The sequence below is a fragment of the Falco peregrinus genome, chromosome 3 (genome assembly GCF_023634155.1).
Source record: "Falco peregrinus isolate bFalPer1 chromosome 3, bFalPer1.pri, whole genome shotgun sequence".
NCBI classification, from domain to species: Eukaryota; Metazoa; Chordata; class Aves; order Falconiformes; family Falconidae; genus Falco; species Falco peregrinus.
This window is the reverse complement of record NC_073723.1, coordinates 48,221,362-48,244,638: the sequence shown is the minus strand read 5'-3', so window position 1 is coordinate 48,244,638 and position 23,277 is coordinate 48,221,362. Positions and strand designations below refer to the sequence as shown.

The following is a 23,277-nucleotide window of genomic DNA, read 5'->3' as shown; positions in this document are numbered from 1 at the left end:
GCAGCGGGGGGCCGGGGCCAGGCCCGGCCCGGCCCGGCCCGGCCCGGGCCAGCGCGGGGACCCCCCCAGCCCACTCGGCAGCGCCCGCTCACCTTCCTCTGGCGGCGGCGGCTCCGGCTCCAGCCCCGCGCCCGTGCCGGGGCCTGCTTTTACTTCTGCGCCCGCCGCCCCCGCGGAGGCCGGGTGCCCGCGGGGCGGCCAGGCTAGGGCGGCTCCCCACGGCGGGGCGGAGGCGGGAGGGCACCGTGCCGCCGGCGGGCGGGAGCGGAGAAGGCGGCGGGGGGGGGGCCGGGACGTGCGCGGAGGGAAAGAGGACAGCGGCGGAGGGGAGGGGGGAACTCCGCGCCGCCTGGGGCGCGGGAGCCGCCCGGACCGCGTCTGGCACGCACCGCCCGACGCTTCCGGCGGGAGAGGAACGGGCGCCGCCAGGGGGCGCGCGTTGCCCGCGAGTGAGAGGGGCGGGGCGGGAGGGGCCTGGCGCGGCGGCAGGCGCAGGGCGGAGCCTCACCGGGGCGGAGCCTCACCGGGCCGGCCCGCCGCGGTCCGACCGGCCCAAACCCGCTGCTGCAGCGCTTTCCGCGGCCGCTGGCCCGCCGGGCAGCCCTTCAGCCCGGGGGTGAAGACGGGCTCCTCACAGCCACCCCGCTGCGTGCCCCCAGGCTACGGGGCCGCCCCCCGCGGCGCTGCAGCCTGGCGGCTGTGCCCCTTGTGCAGCCCCCGGGTGCCGGTCAGCGCAGCGGCCGCGCTGCTCTGGCCCCGGCCCCGCTGCCTGCCTGCGGGCTCGCTCGCTGCGCCGCCGCCACGGCCGGCTGCCGCTGGCGTTTGCACCCACCCGTTCGACTTCGAGGGCTGTGCAGCCGCGCCTTTGCACGACTGCATTTGCACTGCTGCTGCCCAAGGAATTTACTTTCCCAGCGTTACCGGTAGCATATTTTTCCCCAATGCAAAATCTGGTCATTTGAGCTGGGTAACTTCACATACGGAAAGTTAAGACCTTGCATTGCTCATTGGGCAAACTATACCCAAAAAGACTCATAAATGCAGCTTACGTTTTAAGGCAAGTACAAGTCATTTGCATTTGCAGTTTTTCCTTCGTTGTTGTATAACAGAGGCTAGAAAATATGTGTAGCAGAGGAGCGATCTGATCCAAAATTGAAAGAAATACTTGTTATAATACCAGTTCTACTTCTGGCATTCCTCCAATACTGCTCTGAACAGAACATAAATTTAGGGGGCGGGCTTCTAAAACAATATTATAATAACTGCTCTTCATTAGAGCAGTTACCATAATGTTTCTGGGAAAAAATGTTTACTTTTTTATTAGAAAAATCACTGTCATACATCTCTCAAAAACTACTCACATCACTCAATAATAGTTTTGTCTATTCCCTTGAAACCCCAGAACTGACAGAAGACAAAAGCAGACGGAAGTAGTAGAAATTTTTACTCCAGCTCACTTCAGCTAAGCTGCAAGTAATACAGGGATGCTGCTGTAAGACAAAATAGCCCAGGAAAAAGTTGAACTTTCTTATCAAACTGTTAACAGGCATCTGAGACATGCAAGATCTAGGCTGAAATCCCTGCTCTGAAAGATAATCAATGCTCTGATTACATATCCACTGTTCAAGACCAAGGCTCTGTTCTGAGTTGCAGCATGACACCTAGCACCAAGTCTACGGAGACTTGCTGTGCAAATTCAGATGACTATGGTGGTTTAATTCATCTAAGAATCATTTAGGTTGGAAAAGACCTTTAAGATCATTGAGTCCAACCACTAACCTAGTACTCCCAAGTCCACCACTAAACCACAGCCCGAAGTGCCACATCTACACACCCTTCGAACACCTCCAGGGATGGTGACTCAACTCCTTCCCTGGGCAGCCTGTCCCAATGCTTGACAACCCTTTTGGTGAAGAAATTTTTCCTAATGTCCAATCTAAACCCCCCGGTGCAACTTGAGGCAGTTTCCTCTTGACCTACATCACTTGTCACTGGGGAGAAGAGACTGACAGCCCCCTTGCTCCAGCCTCCTTTCAGATAGTTTAGAGAGCAGTAAGTTCTCACCTGAGCCTCCCTTTCTCCAAGCTAAACATCCCCAGTTCCCTCAGCTGCTCCTCACAAGACTTGTGCTCTAGACCCTTTACCAGCTTCGCTGCTCTTCTTTGGACACGCTCCATGATGATGCTAATGTGCTTGAAAAATAGGATAGTCAGAGAATGATGCTGTCGAGTCCTGCATCGTTTCTGCAATACAAGGAATGGTTTCAGATTCTGGCTGCTCTTAATTCCTCTTGATTCTTCATTTGTGTCCATTTTTGTATTTGATAGCTGTTTCTTTTAGTTCCTTTTCTCATCTGACTTAAGCTCAGGCTCTGAATTTCAGCTTATATTGTTGGAGTGCACTGTGTAAGACTGCATGGTTTGAATGGCTGTTCACATCCAGGCCTATCAGTCAGCACCTTGATTTGCTTTCATTTATCATCTCCTATGCATGCTGAGTCTCTGCTGGGAGAAAAATCTGCCTGCCTGCATATAGCAATTATAGTTAAGGTGTTCAAGTAAACATTCCTATGTTTTAAAACAGAATTGAGATTTTTCAGGACAGGACTCTTGTCTTTTTCCTCTAGGGAAATAACTCACCTGTCTATCCAGCTCCCTTCTCCAGATGTGCAAGAAATACTTGTTGAGAAGCAGCATGGAAAGAGGAAGAATTAATTTTAATCCAAAGAGTAGATTTAGCTTTCTAGTGAAAATGGGCAAACATTGTATCTATTTCCTTAGATGCTACATAAAGTTTTAGGATGTTGAGGGAAAAGATTATACAGATATTAGAAGTACAAGAAGGAAAAACAAGACACAAAAAATACCTTTCTTGGTGTTTGAACTTAACAGACTTTGTTGCATTTAGTGGCACATTGGATAGATTGCACAAAGTTCTCCCACCCCCACCAGTAAAATATCCCACCGCCTGTAAAAATACATTCTGCTTTGTAGCGAGTTTTGCTATTCTGCAAGTTGCATTGGGAAGACAATGCTGCCTACGTCCACCTTTCCGAACAGGCCTTTAGGTTCAATCCATATGAGGACGACAGTGTTGTAGTACCGCATTTTCAGGCAAACCACCAGTGATGATGAGTATTGGGGTTGCATTACCTAAGTAGGCTCCCCCCAGCCCGCTCCCTGGGAGATCTGGGTGAGTACAGCACATCTGTACTGCAAACACACTACAATGCAAGAACTCTCAGGCTGGGGGCAGCTTCAGCTACTAAACCAGTATTGTATGGTGCAATAGTGCATGAATGTACCAGCTCAGGCTTGAAACTACTGTCTACATGTATTTGCATAGTGCTACACTTAACTAAGGTTGGGTTTTTGGTTTTTTGTTGGGTTTTTTTCCTCTCTTTGAGAGACTTTTCTTTTTTCTGTTGGAGCAAAGTCTTGGATGTAGCATTCCTATTTTCCAGGGTACCAAACCACTAAGCTGATGTCCTTGTAGGAGTCTAGTAGCTATCTGGTTTAATGGGATTACTTCTCTTTGTATAACCTCTCTAGACAAATGGCCTAAGCAGCAGATCATTAGCTAAAGTGAGCCAGTTTCTCTTCTGACACTGTCTTACATGAGGTCCAACAGGGAAGGTGCCCACCAAGGGGTGGACTTGTGGGACCTCCAAGTTGCACTCTGAGCTTGTACTCCGAGACTGGACCATGAACTGCTCAAAACATAAACCCACAATCTAGATAAAACTTCTGAGGCTCTCAGATGTATATACATACATACTTGTTTTAAGAACCAGGCAAATCCCAGCTACATTGTTTCCTTTTGGGGAATTCAGCTGTTGCATTGCTATTATACATATTTTCTTCTTCAGTCTTTCTAACTTCAGAATATCCTCAAAGGCACAGGGGAACCTTCAAGAGGTTAATTGTTTTCTTCTGTCAGATCTGTAGAAACTTGTAAATTAAACTGGTTCAACACCAATTATTAGTCATCAGTACCGCAGGACATTGTTTTTTTACTGCATGCTGGAAAAACAATGAAATAAACAAGCATTCTAATCACGTTTACGATGTTTATCAAATCGCTCCAATAAAGCCTTCCATATACTGCCTGGGATTGTTTGGTGCTTGCTTATGAGAGCCTGGACAGCAGTCTTTGTCTGAAAAGAGAAGAGAAAGTTGCCTTTACTGACCTGCTTATGCAAGGAAGAACAGTGTCATCACTGACTTCTCAGATGTTAAGAGGCATTGGGAAATTCACACGAGACTTTAAGAAAAAAGTTGTCTTTTATACCAGCTAGTTATCCTAACAACACTTCCCTTGGAAGGGAGAGGAATAAAAACATTGATTGCAGTTTGAATAGGCTCAAATTCTTGAGATTTATTGAACTTGGGCATTACCAAATCAAAGCAGCCTTTAACACATGCAAACATTTAAGTTTGTGCAATCTCCATCCCTGAAGGTTTTAATCAAAAGCACTGGATAAAACCTGACTAACTTCATCTCATCTCATAGTTGACCTTGCTGGGACCAGGAATTTGGAGTAGGAGCCTCCATCTTTCCTTCCCAAATAAATTCTTCTGTAATTGTACCATATACAGCATGCACATAATAAAGAGTATTTGTATCTAAAGTCTGTCCATTTTCACTCTACATGAGATTTAAATGCAGGTTTGAAAGAGAATGCATAAAATACTCCGAGTTTCTACCAGGGATAAGAAATAACCTCCCTTAGTTTTTCCTCATACATTTAAACTTGAAATAAGCATAGCTATATATTCTGGTGATCTACCCCAGGGTGATGGCAGAGTATCACTAGGAATATATGAAAAGAGTAGCCAAACCTTTCCTGACAGATTCATGTCCTGACTCCTTTCCAAGGCAGGATCAGATAGAAATCAGCCAAGTCACTGCTCATCTCAAACTACATTGGTGGGGTTTTTTTTAATGAAGATGAGCGACAGAAGACCTAACCATACTCCCACTGAAGGAAGTAGTCAAAGGCTTCTCTTAGTAAAGCAAATAAACATCATGGGAGATGTCAATTTCAGTTTTGCAGATATACAAAATACTGTTCCCTGAAAATACAAAAATATGGATAACTATAAGGCCAGTCTTAGCACTAATATTGCTTCCAGCCTCCTAAACCTGTTGAAATCAAACTCCACAGCTTGCCTGGGCAAGTTCCCTTGTAACAGACCAAACCTTTCTGGTTTCACTGCTGTGAAGCCCAGAACACTCTGCAGTGGATCCTTAAAAAAAAAAAAAAAAAAAAAGGCACTAGCCTTCCTGCATTTTTTGGGGGGCAGCAAGGTGTTTTTTACATCAGTTACATCCTTACAAGTGTTTTGTTCTGTGTATTCCTAGACATCGCAAATCTTTTTCTTGCCATAAAGCCCTTCTTTCATCTTATGTGAAAAAATTTTAAAAGTGCATTTTCTGTATAGATTAGCATTTTGAAAAATGCCTAAACCCTGGATCTATAAATGTTTTTATGCTCCTGGACTCCACTGATTTCACCAAGCTGTAGGTACTCAAAATATTTTTATATAAGGGATGAAATTTGTTATTTTTTTTTACATTTTCCTTTTGACAGCGAGACTGAAGCTCTTGTGGAACTTTGTTTCTAAAGCCCTGCATTATTTAGAGAAGATTCGCAAAGGTACTGGTTATATATTAAATTCATTTTCCTAATTACTGAAAACTGAACTTAAAACATAATTCACACAATTTGAGTTATCAAAAGCCATGGGAAAAACAAAGTTAACATCCCAGGAAGACAGCTCACACTCTGAAAGGATGAGGGCATCCCAATCAACTATTATTATGTCAATAGTTACTTGTAGTTAACAATATATTAAACAATCCTGGAGCTCAACTGCCCATTGCATTAGCAAGCTAGTAAAAGTGTATTTGTCTTTATTCAAGCATGCAAAAACCTAGTTTCAAGTGCATAATAATTAATGACAAAGTATATAGTTTGGTATTGCAAGAAAGGCTAACTTACCTTTTCAACTAATTCCTCTGTAGTTATATCTGGATCGTAAGGGATTGGCTCCCCAATGTACGTGCGAAATTTAACCGGAAGTCCTCCGTATGGAGGAGTAAATGGCAATCGAGTACTTTCATACAACTGTCTAAAAAATCCTGGAATAATTTAAGGGAGGAAAAAGTTAGATTACAATCACAGAAAATACAATCCAAATTTGAAATCTAGTATGGAAGACTTCTTAAGAATGCATGCTTTATCTGACAGTCAAGAAGAAATTACAGGATTTAGGTAACCGTCCACCAAAACAAATCTGTATCACTGAACTAAGACTGCATTAAAGAACCAAATCACACCAGTTATACACAAGCTACCTCCACATTTGAGATACCTCTGACCCACAGCAAGCGTGTTAATCCAAAGTAAGCAGAAGTCTGAAAAGCAAAATATAAAAGTAAGAGAAATCTGAGAGAAAAGTGGAGGAAACATTCCAAATTTTAAAATATAAGTTCTTACTTCTTTCTTTAAACATCCTATATCCTTCCCGGACATTTTGCGTATACATTGGAATGATGGGCTAAGGAATCACACACAAAAAGGTGGAAATGTTATACCAGGTTTGAATTTATGTTTTTGTGCCTGTTAATGCAGCTAAGAAAATCACTTGAATCCAGAGGATAATTATCAGCCACTTAAGTAGCAAATAAGGAATGTTGCATATAAAAAAAATAAACTCCAGAATAGAAATAAAATTCTATTTCTCAGCTCCCACAGACATCACTGTTTCAAAGTCACCATCTGTAAAGAAAATGTCTGACATTTATTAAAGGTTTATATAACTTGTATGCTACATATTTATTGCCATATCACTGACTGAAACATAAAATGAAGTTCTGCAGTTTCTCTGTCTAAAACTTACATCATGTGTGGTGAATAGGAAAGCATTCAGTTTGTGAAATCTCGCAGAAAGCAAGCAGGCATTCACATTTGGCTCATCTCATCTGCTTCTCAAAGTAAGGTCTCATTGAAGCAGGAATGTTTGGATACTACCCTACTGGAAAACTTCTGCAAATTCCTTGGACAAATAAGGCAATCGTATGCCCTCACTGACCTGGACTACAACGCCTTCTGGAGGGCAGATCCTTAGGCAGTTACAGAACAAGTTCACTTCATTACTGTGACTAAAAAGAAAGATTCTTGAGATACCTGAACTTGAAACAGTCATGTCTTACAGCCTCAGGTATTGTAGACAAAGTAACAGTGACTGTATCCATACACACAATGATTTCCACCCCACCCCACCCCCGGCATTGGCCCTTTTCATTTTTTTTTGAAACCGTATTTTGAGCATGTTGTTGGAATTGCTTGTCCAGAAGGTAATGAAGGGATACCTTTGTGCTTTTAAGAATCCCTGCCACAGAACAGAAACCACAGGATGAGAGAAAAAAAAAAAAAACACAAGCAAGAGAAAGACCTAACTAGAGCCTAACAAAGAACTCGAAGTGATGGAAATTGTTTAAAGTAAAAAAACCCTGACAAGTAACAAAAATATCAAACATACATGAAGTTGTAATAGTAAACCCTTCAGAATTAGAAGATACAGGAAATTAGAAATAAACCCTCAAAAACAATCAGTAACATCTGTTCATAGCATGTAACTACTGGACATTAAAAATACCACACAGCTTCATTTATTAATTGAATACTTTGTGTCTAACATTTTAAATGTTTGAAACCTACTTCAAATTTTAGTAATAGTGCAAGATAAACATATCTTAGGCTACAAAGTAATGTAGCAACTACAAGTTAAATGCATACAATGATAAGCCAATGAAGTACGGAGTGTGGGTAGCATCATTAATTCCCTAAGCTAATAAAAAAAGGTATACACATAAAAGCTTGCCTCTGTAAAGCAGCACAATCAGATCTGCAATAACCCATAGATTTAGATCTGCTGTGCTGGAACTGAGCTGCACCACACCCAGCCAGCTTGAAAAAGACAGAATCACAGGATAGCTGAGGTTGAACCTGCAGAGATCACCTAGTCCAGCCTCTTGCACATACATAAGAATTTTGTGAACCATAGTCCTGTTTTACCTTTTACCTAACTAGACCTGAACCAATTTTTTGGCACAGGTGAAGTGCAGGGATCTTCAGAAATTATGAATCCTTCCCATTAGCCTGCCAAATTCCAGGCTCCTGGCATAGATAAATTCAACTGAGACAAATATATGCCCCAGAAGTTCCTTGAGTCATAACATGAAAAAGCAATATTCTCCTTCTCTGACCCCAGGTAAGCAGAGTAGTTATACAAGACAAAGTGGAAAATGAATGTGGAAACCCTTAGGCAAGGACTGAGGCTGAAACTATGTTCCTTGGTGCTTTTTTTTCAACTTTTTAAGTGGAAGAACTGTTGAACTTCTGTAACATAAGAAGAACGGGAATGTCTATTTGCCTTGAAATCCCCATTCAAGTCATCTGTGGCAGGCTATGAACCACTGGCGTCATTTTCAACACTGTAAAGTGTGCATGGTTCTCTGAGTTGACAGCTACACTGTATGCAGAATAAATGCAAAAAAGGCACTTAAGAGTCCTATCTTGCCTTCATCCAGGATCTAAGTAAGTATTAGCAAAACATATATGAATTGCTAGATCAAGTTCTGAAAGTTTAGATAAGTATGTCCCCAGTCTTCAGCCAAGAAGTCTTGTCTACAAGACTGGTTTGGCTAGTATTGAAAAGGATGCAAGAACAAACAGAAACAATCAAACTCCAAATTTGCCAAAAGATGGAATCCATGGACTTAACTTTGTATAAGAAAAGTATGTAAGGTTAATATTGCCCCCTCTACTGTTAAATGTACAGCACTTTTTTTTTTTTTTTTAAGTGTTTAGCTATATAAGGTGTGTCTTATCACAGATTTCCAGAGAAATATCAAGGATGCCCAAAATTCGGTGGAGCCTGCTAGCTAATTACAGTGATGCCCACCACACTGGGATCTAGTCAGACTTTCTGATCATTAAAAAAAAATAATTCCAAAACTGAATGAGTGCAATAATAAGTGAAACAATTGCCAGCAGCAGTATAAAGGTGAGCTCAGGCTAGTAGGTGTCAAAGGAGAAAATACTCTCTCTGCTCTAAAGGTAACACAATCCTGCGTAATGTCTCTTTTATCAAACATGATATACAAATGACCACAAGAACCTTTCATACTGAAGAACCTTATCCTCAATTAACACCTAATTCATTACATTAAAAACAAACAAACAAAACACACAAACCCTGTTCAATAGAAGGTGTTGGCAATTTTAGGTACTACTATTCAGCTACTTCCATGTGCTTCTAAATTATGGAAGACTGGAAGGATTAAGAGGATTACTAGCAAGGATTTTTGTGATGTGTTTTGATCAGGGTGGCCCTTTATATTAAGGGCACTTAGATTTTTTAAATTTTTTAATTCAATTTTTCTTTTAAAAACAACTTATTACATTGTAGAATTACAACGCAAGGTTCCAAGTGAAGTGAAAACATCTGGCAAAACACCGTTCCAATTGTTTGAAGTAGCTGGAAAGACACATGTGAAAGCAAAATTACTAGAAATCACTGAAGTTGTTAGTGACACCTCTTTCTGACTGTTTGAGTATATTATTAAATTCATACATAAGAGAAAGGACTAGAAGGGAATTCAGAATGCCCACATGAATTTGACTGGGTTTATCCTATTCATATTCTGATATTTTCCTAGTGGTAGTGTACAGGTGCACACAATATATGAAGTATTGTGACTAACATTTATGAGCACACACTTTTGAAAAAAAGGACAGGAGAGTGAACAGAAGCACATAAAACAGGACTTTTAAAAGGCCACATAAGACAAAGAGGTAGAAACAGGACTCCCAGTCTAAAATTACATTACCACTGGGTAAATGCCCCTAAATTTTTTCTGGTGTTTAGAAAAAATCTCCCCACAACATTTCAGAGATACATGAAGTTATGAAGAAATATTAACCCAAAGCATGCATTTTGAAACAGTAGGTACTTTGTAAAAGGAGCTATAGCAAAAGAGACCAAAGCGAAGTTTGAGAAGCAACAAAATGTAATGGGGAGAGAAAGAAAGAAAGAAAGATAACTGCACAAGAGTACTGAAAGGTGTGGTAAGAAATTCAAGTTTTCATGGGAAGGACTCTATTCCCTGTACAGATTCTCCTATATAGACAGAGAAGGATTATGTTTATGTGGAAGGCCAAAGAAGAGCACTGCAATTGATAGATATCCATAAGAATGTAAAGAAAAATGATGGTTGTGCAGTTCAGGAGAAAGCAGCAGAAAGCTCATGGCAGAAGAGATGAAGCCTGGATGTGTACCAGTATTGTCAGTCACAAAGAGCGCTAGCTATGCTTTCCAAATTAACACAGAAAACTTGTCACTAGTAGTGATGATGAGAAGTGGCAGTTGGGAAAAAGACAGGGTTACTGCTCGTTCAGACCTGTGCCATTCCAAACAAAATTGTTTCTCTGATATAGTCTCTGGGAAATAGTCTCACACGTGGAATTAGCTGGAAAAAGCCAGAGCCAGTGGCAGAAGTGTGTATTTGTATATCACAGAAAATGTAACTGAAGCTGTGGCCATGTGTACATTAGCAGAGCACAAACCAATACAAACACCTCTCTAGAGGACACTGAGGATCCAATATCAACACTGAACACATTTCAGGGCTCTGTTTTTATGTAGAACTAATTCTTGTCTCATACCATTGACTGAATGCCCATTTGCAACTGAACAGTATTAGGTCCCACTTCTGGTTTAGTTTCTGCCGACAGGAACGCAGCTCAGGTATTCTAACACACTCCATGGTGTGAATGAAAGCATGGTATGCGAGAGAGATGGAAAAACCGCTTAAGTGCACACATGAATCAAACCAAGACACTGATGTAGACACACCTTGGGTTAGCTGAAGCAGTCTTTCAGTAACATGAAAAGAAGTAAGGGTAAGAACAAAATCCTGGACCGTTCCAGAATAAGTGAGAAGAGAGAAAGATAAAGATAATCCATAAAGAGCAATAAGAAAATGGCTAGGTATGTAGAAGCAAGACAAAAATATGTCTAGTAGGATGAGAAAAACAAATGAAAGCTCACTGCAATACGAAGGACAGCCACAGCAAAGATTCCTGAAATACAGTCAAGACAAGAAATTGCATGTCTACAGTTCCATCACGCAGGCATGGAACTGCAGAGATGGATGCCTTGCAACAGTCAAGAAAAAGCTATACAGTTCCATAAACCCCTTGCTCCCTACTGATTAATGTGCTTGAGGAACATGGTAGGGAAAGGAAAAGAAATGGTTTACCCCCAAACCTTTTCTTCTGTCTGAAAGATTTTCCAACACTCCTAAGCTGCATTTTGTAATGAAGCATGTGTGCAGTAAGCATAAACCAGGATTGGTAAAATATAATACTCACCACTTTTGCATCCAAAGCAACCTGGGCAAATCCTTTTCGATTGCCCCACATGAGTTGATAACTCTCATCACTGAATAGTGCTTCTCTAACTCCACCTGGTGAGATGGACACCAGGTGTCCATTCTTCAGTGCAATGAGACACTCCTCCCTTGTACCTGGCATAACACCTGTCACTTCCAATAATAATTTAAGTCCTGCAATAAAGAAGTAGAAAATACATGTTATTGTAACAATATATCACAAATACTGTTTGCATGTAGGAACAAGATTACAGTTAAATGAAAATCTAATAGCTATATATATTTAAACTAAGGCAAATTTGTACAAAGGAAGTAAAACACCTGCAGAGTAAATATTGGCAAAATGACAAATATGTGACTGTGGTTTTGCCCAAATGTTATGAAGATGAACCAGCTTATCAGTAGCATCTCAATAAACTAATGCCTGCACATGCTGTTTACCATAACTATCAAAACACCAGCCATGCAATCAAAATTTGTGCATCGCAGCTAGAAATCTGAGAATAAACACCTATTCCTCCCCACTTCTTTTTAAATATCTTAATGCAGAAGAAGAAAAAAATCAGTACAATAAAGACAATTATAAAAGTAAATAACTGACAAGCAACTCTCTTTGTTCTTTTAAAATGGGATGTTTATCATTTTAAACATTGAGGTTTTGAGTTGTTAAATTGAGTATTTTGTGGTTAAATTGCAAACTATGTGGATCAAATTGAACTGGTGTACAAGTCTTAAGATGCATGAATGGCAGAAGTTGGTAGGGCAGTTTCAGCACTGCATGGAGTTTAGTGAATCTCCTTCCTCTGTTTCCATAACTGGGATTTCTCCAAAAGACAGAATGTAAACCACAGAAGCACTCTATGCTTTCTTACATTATCTTCACATTCTAAACCTATCAGTTTGGAATTCCCATAGAAAGCTTCAGCAAACAAGAGTTTCCCTATCTTCAAATTCACTGTTCCAACGGCATGGTTTGAAAAGACATTGTTTACATTTTGTAAACAAAGCTATGGACTGCCAGAACTGGTGTCTAGCACTGCAACTCTGACAAAGGTCTGCAACACCAACTTTGGAAGACAGTGGGAAACACAGTGCTACATCTTGCAATTGAATTGTATTTAGTCTTATTCAAGGCACTGCCTTTGATAGATCTTTCTGTCAAAGACAAATGTTGACTTTGTTTAATCCCTTTGTGAACTCAGATGTGTTTCTGTTCTATCCTGCAGCCAGAAATGCCATATCCTTATTAAGTGAATAGTTACTTCTGTTACTTGCCTTTAAAACTTTTGCCTATTAAGAATTATGATGTATCACATGAACATACTGCCACTTCTTATTCCCCTTTTCCAGGTCACACAGAATTTTATACTCCTTCGTCATGCAAGACTTCTGTGCCATGTACTAGCTCTTCAAAGGAAGTCATGCGAGGACTCTGATCATTCTTGTCCTTTTTTGTATCCTTATTACTTCACAGCTTTCCTGAGATGTGGAGACCAGAATTCTATGCAGTACTCAAGATGTGGGCGCTATATGCATTTTAAGTACAGAATGGTATTTTCTGTATCTCCTTTTTCATAAGCCTAAAATTTGTTTGCCTTTTGGCAACTCATGAGATTTAAGGTGACATATCCCTAAAGTCATCTAGAAAATTTAAAGCTTAATTACATGTTTATGTGTTTAGACTCTGTTTTCTTTCCTTCTGCACTGTGTTGTAACTAATACTGACTTTCATCCGCCATTTAATCAGCCAGTGATTCAGTATTGATAGATAACTGTATTCTCTGTATAGGCTTTTACTGCCTTGAAAAAAAAAAAAATAAAAAGGCCAGTATAAAAGATTTGTCACCACACTACTGATCCAGATGATGATTATTTTGACCAATATAGGTGCCAGCACTGATCTTCATCCATATACCTGGTGATTTCTGCTTCTTTGTGAAAATAAGGTATTCACTTCTACCCTTTATTTCCTACCTTTTAACCAGTTATTCATTCACAAGAAGACTTCTCCCATAACTGTAATTAATACAACAGTCTGAGGTTCAGCATATGCTCATGAGCATTCTTTAAATAATCTGTGAAGTGCAAAGTTTCTCTACAAAAAGCAGGTTAAGTGTGGTAGAGAACGGGTTAGGGAGAAGTTTCACTCAGTCTATTACTTTCAGCTGCATATTCTACTAACGCAGCAAATGGGGAAGGCTAATCTCCAGTATTTGTGGTCTTTTTTACCAGATGCCTTTTTGGTAACCGTTTTATAGGTTGACACTGTATTTGCCACCTCCTGTTCCTCTAGCATGAACATAATTCAAGCAATATTTTACATACACATCAGTAGTCTGGAAATTGCAAAGCTGAGAGTGTTGTTTGGTCCTTACACTAGTTTACAATGCATTTGTAATAAATATCTGTGCTATGAACACCTCAACTTGAAACAGTACACTCTCGTTTATCGCTTAAAAAAAGAAGTCTCCTTTGCAACATTCTGCTAAACTGTATCTTCCTTTAATGGTCTTAAAAGCCAATCATTTATTGATGACTTCATGCTTCTACTGTGTTCAGCACTACACAGTATTTACCAAGTATGCCTGTAGCAAATTCTTCCTCATTATCTTTCCAGGGGTGTCTTAATATGTTCTTGCATCAAACTTGCTCGAGTTGATGCTCCTTGTTTTCAGTGTTTGAACACAACTTCCTTTTCTGAAGAATGTCCTTCTACTTTTAAATAGCTTCCTTTACTCCTTAGTGTTATAATAATTTTTAATGTAAGGGATATAAAGGTGCCTTTAAATACTCTCCCTGCTATTCCTTCTGGGTGCTCCTTCTTTATCCCTTGATTTTCTAAAACTGAATGAGGTTTGCTTTTCTTGTGAATTCTCCTTTTCACAGCGGAATTACTTCTTTCTCAGCCTACAACGTGCTGAATGTATTGTGGTGGTCAGTATTACAGAGCTCTCTTCAAACTGTAAAATCTTCAAAGAAGTTTTGTGCCCTACTCCAGGCTCTGATCAAAAGAGAGATTTGATGTCATACCCCATAGCTGTGGCTACCCAGTGTAGAGGTAGGTTATTGATATCCTACCATTTAATGAGCTCTTCTGCACTCATAGCCTATTGCTGACCAGCCAGCACTATGTCAGCAATATAGTCCTATCCTACACTATCTACTAAGGCATGACATTTAAACCCAAAGGGATTATATAAAGTCTATTTGTTGGCTTTCGGGGTGGGGGTGGGGGTGGGGGTGTGGGGTGTCTACCAGTGTTTTTATGACCTTTCACTTAAAAGACAGGATATTCTACCCTGTTTGCCCTTCTGCATCTACCAGCTTTTAGTTTAAGAGTCTAAAAGCAGGTTTTTAGTTTAAAAGTTCTCTTGAAAATGTAATAAATGTAAATTTCATCTAAACCAGCAAAATGTTGAGTGAATCAAGGGTGCTTAAATACAAGAGAACATGTTCTTACCTGGTAAACGAAAGACAAAATGATCAGCTACTGACAGACAAAGTCTTTTCTTCCAAAGAAACAGCCTAGACAAAAAGTAAAGGTAGTCTATAGGAATAGCTCCATGGTAATACACAAGAATGCCTGGTCCTTCTGGTAGGTTTTCCACACCATGAAGCTCATAACCTGTTTGGGATGGAAAGCAATATACCAACAATGATAGCTGTGAATCATCTGGCAATTTAAAGAAAACTGTTTACTTTCCATTGTTAAAGAAAGCCTCTGCAGTAGCTTTTAGAAGTATTGTTCTGTATGGAACTTTTGGTCAGTATCAAAGAGAAAGCCCCTCAAACACCACAGGTGTATCAGTGAATTGATTTGTTGGTCAGTTTCATCACTAGATCAGACCTGAATCTGACATCTTCCCCAGTAAGGGGACTAAATTAATTATTTCCCATTAGAAACTTTTCCCAGGCCAAAGTACAACAATTTAAAATTAATAATAATTTACTATACTGGTGTGAAACTGCTTCATCAGCAGAACGAGAGGCAAATGAGTGGTCAGTATGCTTTCCTGAAATACAAAAGTACAAATCTCCATTCTGTGTCGGGCAGAATGAAAACTTTGGGATTTTACACAATAAAAAGTTTCTCTCATTGAGATGTTTAAGTCCAAACCAGAATCTGTAAGAATCCCAAAGAGAGGTTCTTTCCACAAGAGTTAAATGTGTTCACAGTGGAAGGGAATTTCCTCACAGACAACAGACTTCTACAGATCCCCCTCCTGGCTCTTCCTACATTTGATTTAGGTTTTAGGTGAAGCCAGACTAGTAGGCTAATGTATACTAAGGATTGGGAAAGCCACAGCTTCTGCCAACTAAGAGCTCTGCCTTCATCTCCATCCCTGCTACAGTTCCTACCATAAGCTGTTTGGGGAGAAGGATGGGGATGGAGCAGGCAGAGTCCTAGGAAGAGGTGGAGAAAATTTTATACTGCAGGATGTTCAAAGATTAAAAGGAAAAATCTGTGAGGAAAGATAGCAATGTAGACAACAACCTGTTACTCTTCATCCTTAGGGCAGCAAAGTTTGCTGATATCCCTAAATGACATCTCTGGGAAGAACAAGAGCCTAGATGTAGCTAAGGATTTTCCTAGGGAGCAGGGTGTGTTGAAAGTATCTGAAAGTTGAGTGTAATGAAACTGAAAATTCAGGTTACTTTTAAATTCTGCCATAGTATAAACTTAAATGTGGTATCTAATTATTTCATTTTCCATATGGCTCTTAAAATTATTTTCAGTTATCATAACACGAAGTAGTTTTTGCCAACTAAAAATACACTAATTACATTTCCAGCTAGTTTTTGTGTTTTGATCATTTAAGTGCATTTTAAGCAGCTGCTAAGGTAAAAATTAAACCACCCAGTTCTCCTACAGTTAGGTTACTAGAACTAGCATTAACGCTATGCTTCACTCTAATACCATATACAAAGAAGCGCACCTGCCTATCCACTTAAGAGAAATTTACCCTATATAAACTAATTTCTCCCTTTCATTCTGCTTGTTCTATATTGCAAGCAGTCTTAGAGGCAGAAACTTCTAGGTTAGATGACATACAAAGTATAATAAATGTCATTTCTTTACATCGATTTGGAAGAAATAAAAAAAAGTGAAACTCAAGTGTATTTACTATTTATTGTAATGCAAAGCTTTAGACAAGTCATGTCATACTTACCATGCCATATTCTTGCATATATATCCCAAAAGCTTGCTATAGTTTTCCTTGCACCATCCCAAACATCACTCAAGGGATCTGCTTTTACTTCACCATTCTTCCGATATATTAGAAGCAATATATTAGTAAGGTAAATGAAAAAGAGTATTGTTAAAGGAACTATAAAAAAAACTAATATTGCACTTATTGTCAGTGAGACTATGACCACATGAAAAAAGTATTTCTTCAGGTACTCCACAACCATCCATTCTTCCAGTGCATAGGCAAGGCAGTTTAGGTCGGTCATCAGCATCTGTCCTGAAGTGCAGGATTCTTTTCTACCTATCATGTCCTAGATAGAAGAGGAAAAAAAGCCACAGCTCAAATTTCACTAACCATGGAAGTTTCTCAATTTAGGAAAAAAGTTTTCTGTAAATACACCTGATGCCTATTTTGTTATAGCACAGAGTCAAACATTTTGTTTCTCTGTCATGTTAAGACAGCTGCTGGCAATTGCCATTCACTACTGCCAGTGAGATTATCCTATATATTTAAGGATCTTTTTTTTATACAGCCAGATAATAGGGGCTGAAAGGGCAAGGGATGGAGTCCATGGAAGCCTCAGGATCCATGCAACATGGCTGATCAGATGATTTCTCTGTATAAGTATGGCTTACTTTCTAGAAGCTCAGAAGAGGGTAACTGATTGGCAGCGTTAGTCAAGATGACTGCTACCAGAGGTCTGGGCTCTCCTGATCCTCTGCAGAGAGTCCAGCCTGGGCTTCTGGTCCCTCTCAGTTTGGCAGCAGCTGGCAGCGAGGGGAACAAACAGCAAAATGAGCAGCTGAAGAGCCACCAAGCAAAACCTGGGCAGCCGTGGCTCCTTCCCAAGGCCTAGAGGTGCCTGGGACAGCATTTGATACTGCTGGTAGCACTGGGGAAAACAGCTCTTTGCCCCTCATCCACAAAAACATTATCAACACACCCTTCTTTCAGATTTTCCAGCCCTGGCAAAGACCAAGTGGGCTCCGTGGCCCTAGTCATATGTTTGCCACATGGAGCTCCCTAGTTAGTCTGTTCCTACAGCTGACCCTACCTGCCTGACAGCAGGTAGTGGTTTCTCTGGAAGGCAAGAGCACTCCAGCATTGCTGCCTGATTTTAAGATTTCTGAGCATTAGCAGAGATTTAAACATTGCAATCAGATTCAGCAATCCATAACTGAATACAGCTTTTATTTGCCTCAATCAGGTTACTACTTGTTTAACGAGTACATTTTTCCACTCCAACACCAGGACAAGTACCTACAAGAAACAAATCATTATTTCCACAGTCAGTGCCAAGATCATGAAGTACAGCAAGTCCAGACTCTTCTGACTTTACATCTTCAGCTGCGTACTTATATGAGCAAACCTGTTACACACTAATCACTCAACTTCTGTTTTTCTTCTTTGTAGCCCTGGGTAGAATATAGGGGTGGTAAGGCAAGCAAGCACCATGGCAAGCCCTGCCGATGAGTAGCTGAAAAAGCTATGAATTTGGTCTTGCACTCTCCAATCAAATCTGTCCTTATCTCAGACCCTTCAAACTCCACACTGGGCACCAAAAAGGACCATTGTGGTTTAAACCCAGCAGGTCACCAAGCGCCACGCAGCCACTCACTCACCCTCCCCTGCAGTGGGATGGGGGAAGAGAATCCGAAAGGTAAAAGTGCAAGAACTCATGAAACTGTCTTTGTCTCAACCCATAAGTAGAGCGCAAGGTGGAAGGACAGTAAACTAGGAGCTCAAAGGAAACAAGCACTGTATTAAATGAAGCTCAGCACGGCACAAACAAAAAAACCCAATGTGACAAAGACGGTCACTAGAAATAATACAGAACTGTTTAATCCTGATGACTGGTGCCTGAATAAGATATATGAAGATCTGTTCATATATCTTTGATCACTGGAATTGTCAGTGACAAATAAATTGTCACTGGAAAGATTTTATCGATAACATGAGAGAAATAAAAGAAGTAGTCTGCATTCAGATATTAAAATCTCTACTTAGAAGGTGTTTAAGAAGGATAAAGCTGACAGTGTGGTGTCACTCTATAGTAAAGAAGTTATTCGTTGTTTAAAGTTGCTGATAAGAGCAAGGACTACAAATTCTCAGTGCCTGTGAAGCACGCGACACTGACAGAGGCCAGGAGAAGGCTACGTTAAGGGCTTGCCTCAGGCTACTGAATCAGAAATACTGAGCAGTATTTGGAATAACTCGTTCAGCCTGCAGCATACGGTGAAGGAAGCAAGTGCATTTTGTATTGTTATGGGGGCTTCAGACTGGGAACACAGACTACTACTGCCAGTAGCAAAACTGACCTAAAATTGCAGATAAAAATGTCCATACCCACAGTAAATGGACCAATAAAAACCTTGTATGATATGGGGATTAATCTGGATATACAGATCACTGACAGGAACCTGGTGATTAAGACATCATATAATCTAACAATGTTTTAAGATTAACAAGTCCTAGTATCTATCCAGGTTGTGCCTAACCTTTTATGAACTACCTGAAATTACCTCTGGCCTCCTGATACTCATTTTCAGTAACTCTTGAAAGACTAGGGAAAATCCAGAGGACTGGAAGAGATTTAACATTACTCCAAAGTCCCCAGACACAAGTAACTGCAGACTCAGCAGATAAAACGCTGGCAAGATTACTGAAAAGCTGGTATGCGATAAAGGTAACTGATGCCACTCATTGTAATTTTGTGGGAAACCAACCTCGCAAACAATGAGCCTCCGTTCTCTGAGGAAATTAGAGGTGCAACAGCTTGCGCAGGTGTCATGCGCATACAGTTTTACTAGGGGCTTTCAAAGAGTCCCTTTAAGCCACACATGAGCTGCCACCTAGAACTCGTCCTGCCACCAGCCCCTCACCGTATGTTCTCACCACCAGCCTGGTCTCCAACAGGATCAGCTGGCTCCCTGCTAACTGGATGACTGTGAAAATGTTGGCACAAGCAAAACCACTCTTGGGAACAGCCCAAACTTAAATTGGCCTACGGGGATTATGAAAGTATATTACCAATGCCACCTGACATTTTGATTGAAAAATAAAGCTTTTTAAAATGGAGCACACATGAAATGAATGATGTCATCAACTAACACAACAAAAAAGTATCCATCAGTGGTGGAATCCCCATCAAATCAGAACTGAGTCTAAGTCCTACATTAATCAGCATTTTCAGAATTTTGTCCTAATATTAATAGGATGTTTACATTGATCAGTGTAAACAATGTAACATCCCACTGATTCCTCTTCCTCCATCCCAATTTTTATGTAACAGAAAATTATTTGCTGTCTGGAAGACCGTTACGTTTAACATTGTTTACTCACAGACTGCAGTATAAATGAACATAGTAACACATTCATTTCTGATTTTAAGTTCAACAGACACTAAAAAAAAGCTTTAGAAAAAAATTAAAATGCTTAGATGTGCAAAAATATTTTTTTTAACCTACAAAGCAGGTATTAACAGCACAGATTTGACTTGGGACATATCAAAGTAGTTGGGTACCCATGGAGCGAGTTCACATCATGATAGCTAGCTGGGTGGGTGGGATACAAGGTAATTCAACGCCATTCCAGTTGAATCTAAACCAGTGTGGAGAAAGAATAAAAGATTGACCAATTGAGTAAAAACTAGATGCAGCACAGCTTTTTCTGGAAGTTGGGTGCTCCACCAAGCTTCAGTTCCTGCTCCCACAGTTCAATTGTACACTACCTCCAACATTTCATAAGGAAAGAATGAACTGATCACTGAACCCTGACCCTGGTTTTTGGATAATATGATACGAGTCCAACGTGGTGAATGCATCTCTCTGTACTGCCAATATAACATCAAAGAACTACAGCAGGTCAGAACTATTTTTGCCATGTTCTACTAAGCTATCACTCACCAGCACCCTTGCCGAGACCACAAACACAATTTTGAAGCATTCTTTCTATCGAACACCATATAGAAAATTACATAACTGAGTGCCTATTTTTCTAGGCACTATTAATTGCAAGGCTGTTATTAAAGACCTGCTTGATGATGCTCTGGAAGAAAATGCAAGAGTGTTAACTGCAATATGTTTACTCCTGAATGCTCTGGTTTGCCCCAAGTCTCAAAATTTGAGAGAAATTTCTGTTCTGCTTCTATCAAATCTGAGCCAAAAGCAGCTCCCATGCTCTTAAAAACTTAATACCCCATAAAAGGTTAACAAGTGGGTATCGTGTTTTGTGAACAAACATTTTTTAAATGGTCTGTATTTTTCTCATCCCACCTAGTGATGGATTTGAAGAGCTACTGAGTGACTTCATTACTCTTCTAGATAACAACACCTGTGCTGACATGTGAGATGTTTATTTGGGCTCCACCTTTAAAGCATATCAAATTCCAGAGTAATAGCTGTATCTACAATGTAAAATTACAGGTGATGTCGGAGGCAGACAGAACTTATACAGGAGCTCTCCTTCCATCAAAAGCCTCATGTACTACAAGTCATTCAGATCCCAAGCTCTTGCTGAAGATAAGGATAACCTTATCAACTCTGTAATCCCAGGGAACAAGTACAACAATAAAGCTGTCACAAGAGACCTATGGCATCAAAATTAAATCCCTGCAGCCGGCTTTCAACATTGACTAAAGAGTGGGTAATCTTGGTCTTGGTGCTCACTGGTTTGCTCTTGGCAGTAGATTTGGCAGAGCAGAGTGGAAAGATGAGTGTAAAGTAGCTGGAGATTCTTCTAGAGAACTTTTTGACACCTGCTTTCTCGTGGCAGGCTACTGCTTTCTCTTCTGTCAGACTCAAATGCTCTTTTTCACAAGGGGAATCATCTAACAGTTACAACTCTGCATCTTGTCTTTCAATGTACATGAAATGCCAGTTTTACATTTCCCAGATTCTTTGTGGCAGTTCCATGGAAAATAACTCTCCTGCTGGTCTCACACTGTCACCACCCACTTTATTTGATCCCATTAACCCACTCATCCTGTGCACTGCTATGTTTCTACAGCCTTCCCTACCTTCATGGATTATCACTGAATTGTATAGAATCACTTAGGTTGAAAAACACCTTTAAAATAATTAAGTCCAACAATTAACCCAGGACTACCAAGCCCACGACTAGAGCATGCCTCTAAGCACCACGACTATGTTTTTATCAGCACATCCACCCCAAAACTGGAGGGTCTATCCCCCCCAAATCAAAACCTTTAGTAGCTACGGTGCCCGGTTGCCCCAGCTTTCCATGGCTGTTCCCCCTTCCACACACACACCGCGGTTACCTAACCCGGCGTGCTGTTTCCCATTTATTTATTCTCTCACAGCCTCAGGAAATCCGACTAACAATTCCCACCCGGGTTTGTCTCCCGCCAGGGAGAGGTGAAGAACTGCCCCCGGCCGGGCACTCCCCGCCCTGCCCCGACGGGCAGGCAGCCGGCGGGCGCTGGAAGGGCACAGGGCCTGCCCTCGGCGCTGGGACCTCCCCGCCGGGCATAAGGGACACACAGCAGGTGCCCAGCACCGACGGCTATCCCTCCTCTTCACCTGGAAACGCCATTAACGCTTCCAAACGTCATTACTGCGAAAAGTCGGGGTTTCGCCTCAATTTCTGGTGCTAAGGGGCCCCGAGACGGGATCGCCGCTCCGGCGAGCGCACGGGTACCGCAACGCCGCCGGCCCCGCGGGCAAACGGCGGCCGCCGCCGCCTCCCGCGCCGCCAACCCGCGCCCGCCGCCCCCCGGCGGCTGCCGGCGCCCCGCGGCCGCGGCCCCGGCCCCGCTCACCTGCCCGCGGCGCCGCCGGCCGTCACAAGGACCCCGCCGATGCGGCCCCGTCCCGGGATAAGCGCGCCGCCGCCCCCGCGCCCAGGCCCGGGGAGGCGGGGCTGGGCCTGGCAGCCCCAGTGGGTTCCGCGCCCAGGTCACCATTTTTAATTCTTCAACGATAAAAATCCCGGGACGGGCAGCGGTGGTCCCGCCCGGGCGCCGCTGGATGGGGGCGCCGCTTCCCACCGCGAGGGGACGGGGCGAGGCGACGGGGCGAGGGGACGCGCGGACCCTCCGGCGGCATCGCGCCCCCCGGCTCCCCTCAGCCCCGCCGCGGTGCGGGTGAGCGGCCGCTCCGCCCCCCTGCCCTGGGTGTCCCCGTCCGCGGCGGGGCCGGGACGCCCCTTCCCAGTCTCCCGCGGGTGCCGGGGCAGCGCGGGCACCGGCCGGGCCTGTGAGGGGGCGCAGGGGGCGTACAGGCGCGCGGCCCGCTTCAGCTGCGGCTACAGGTGCGCGCGAAAGGCCGGCTTCGCCTGAGGCGGTGGAGCGGTGCTGCCTATCCGGCTGCTTCGAAATTCCAGGCAGTTCAGTCAATATATCCTACAGGTAGACGGGGTGTAAACCAGCTGCGTGCCGTGGGCTTGGGTGTTTGCACGGCTTCCGACACGTCAGGCCGGAGCACCCGCGCTCCGCTGGGCAGAGGGAGCCTGCCCGGGCCAGGCCTCCCGCCAGTTCATGCACACACTGGTTGAGGAAACTGTCAGACAGACAACGTTGGCTACCGAGCTGAGGTCGTGCAGTGGTTTTGCAAAGGAAGGAATCTCTCTGAAAAGCTTGGGAGAGCTGGGTGTCACACAGACG

At 42.4% G+C, this 23,277-nt stretch overlaps 2 protein-coding genes across 6 annotated transcripts in view; both read right to left on the bottom strand.

Moving 5' to 3' along the window:
* Positions 1 to 392, bottom strand: part of LOC101913562 (transmembrane protein 68) — a 28,623-nt gene extending 28,231 nt beyond the window's left edge. Inside the window, exon 1 of one of the 4 annotated variants that reach the window (XM_055799567.1) lies at positions 93 to 392. The gene's annotated coding sequence lies outside the window, so the exon portion shown is untranslated. The remainder of the gene's footprint in view (positions 1 to 92) is intronic. The other 3 variants (XM_055799566.1, XM_055799565.1, XM_055799563.1) reach the window with 3 other exon arrangements.
* A 2,305-nt stretch (positions 393 to 2,697) lies between these two features.
* On the bottom strand, positions 2,698 to 22,839 carry LOC101913731 (transmembrane protein 68-like). Of its 2 annotated transcripts, XM_055800737.1 has the most exons (7): positions 22,435 to 22,838; positions 16,635 to 16,965; positions 14,924 to 15,088; positions 11,444 to 11,637; positions 6,503 to 6,563; positions 6,005 to 6,144; positions 2,698 to 4,156 (listed from the first exon to the last, which is right to left on the bottom strand). In XM_055800737.1, exons 1-7 carry the CDS (start codon positions 22,576 to 22,578, stop codon positions 4,052 to 4,054), a joined length of 1,140 nt encoding a protein of 379 aa, XP_055656712.1. In that variant the 5' UTR covers positions 22,579 to 22,838; the 3' UTR covers positions 2,698 to 4,051. The 2 variants fall into 2 exon arrangements, with proteins under 2 accessions (XP_055656712.1, XP_055656713.1); XM_055800738.1 differs by lacking the exon at positions 6,503 to 6,563 and having other exon boundaries at positions 22,435 to 22,839.
* Positions 22,840 to 23,277: the final 438 nt, after the last annotated feature.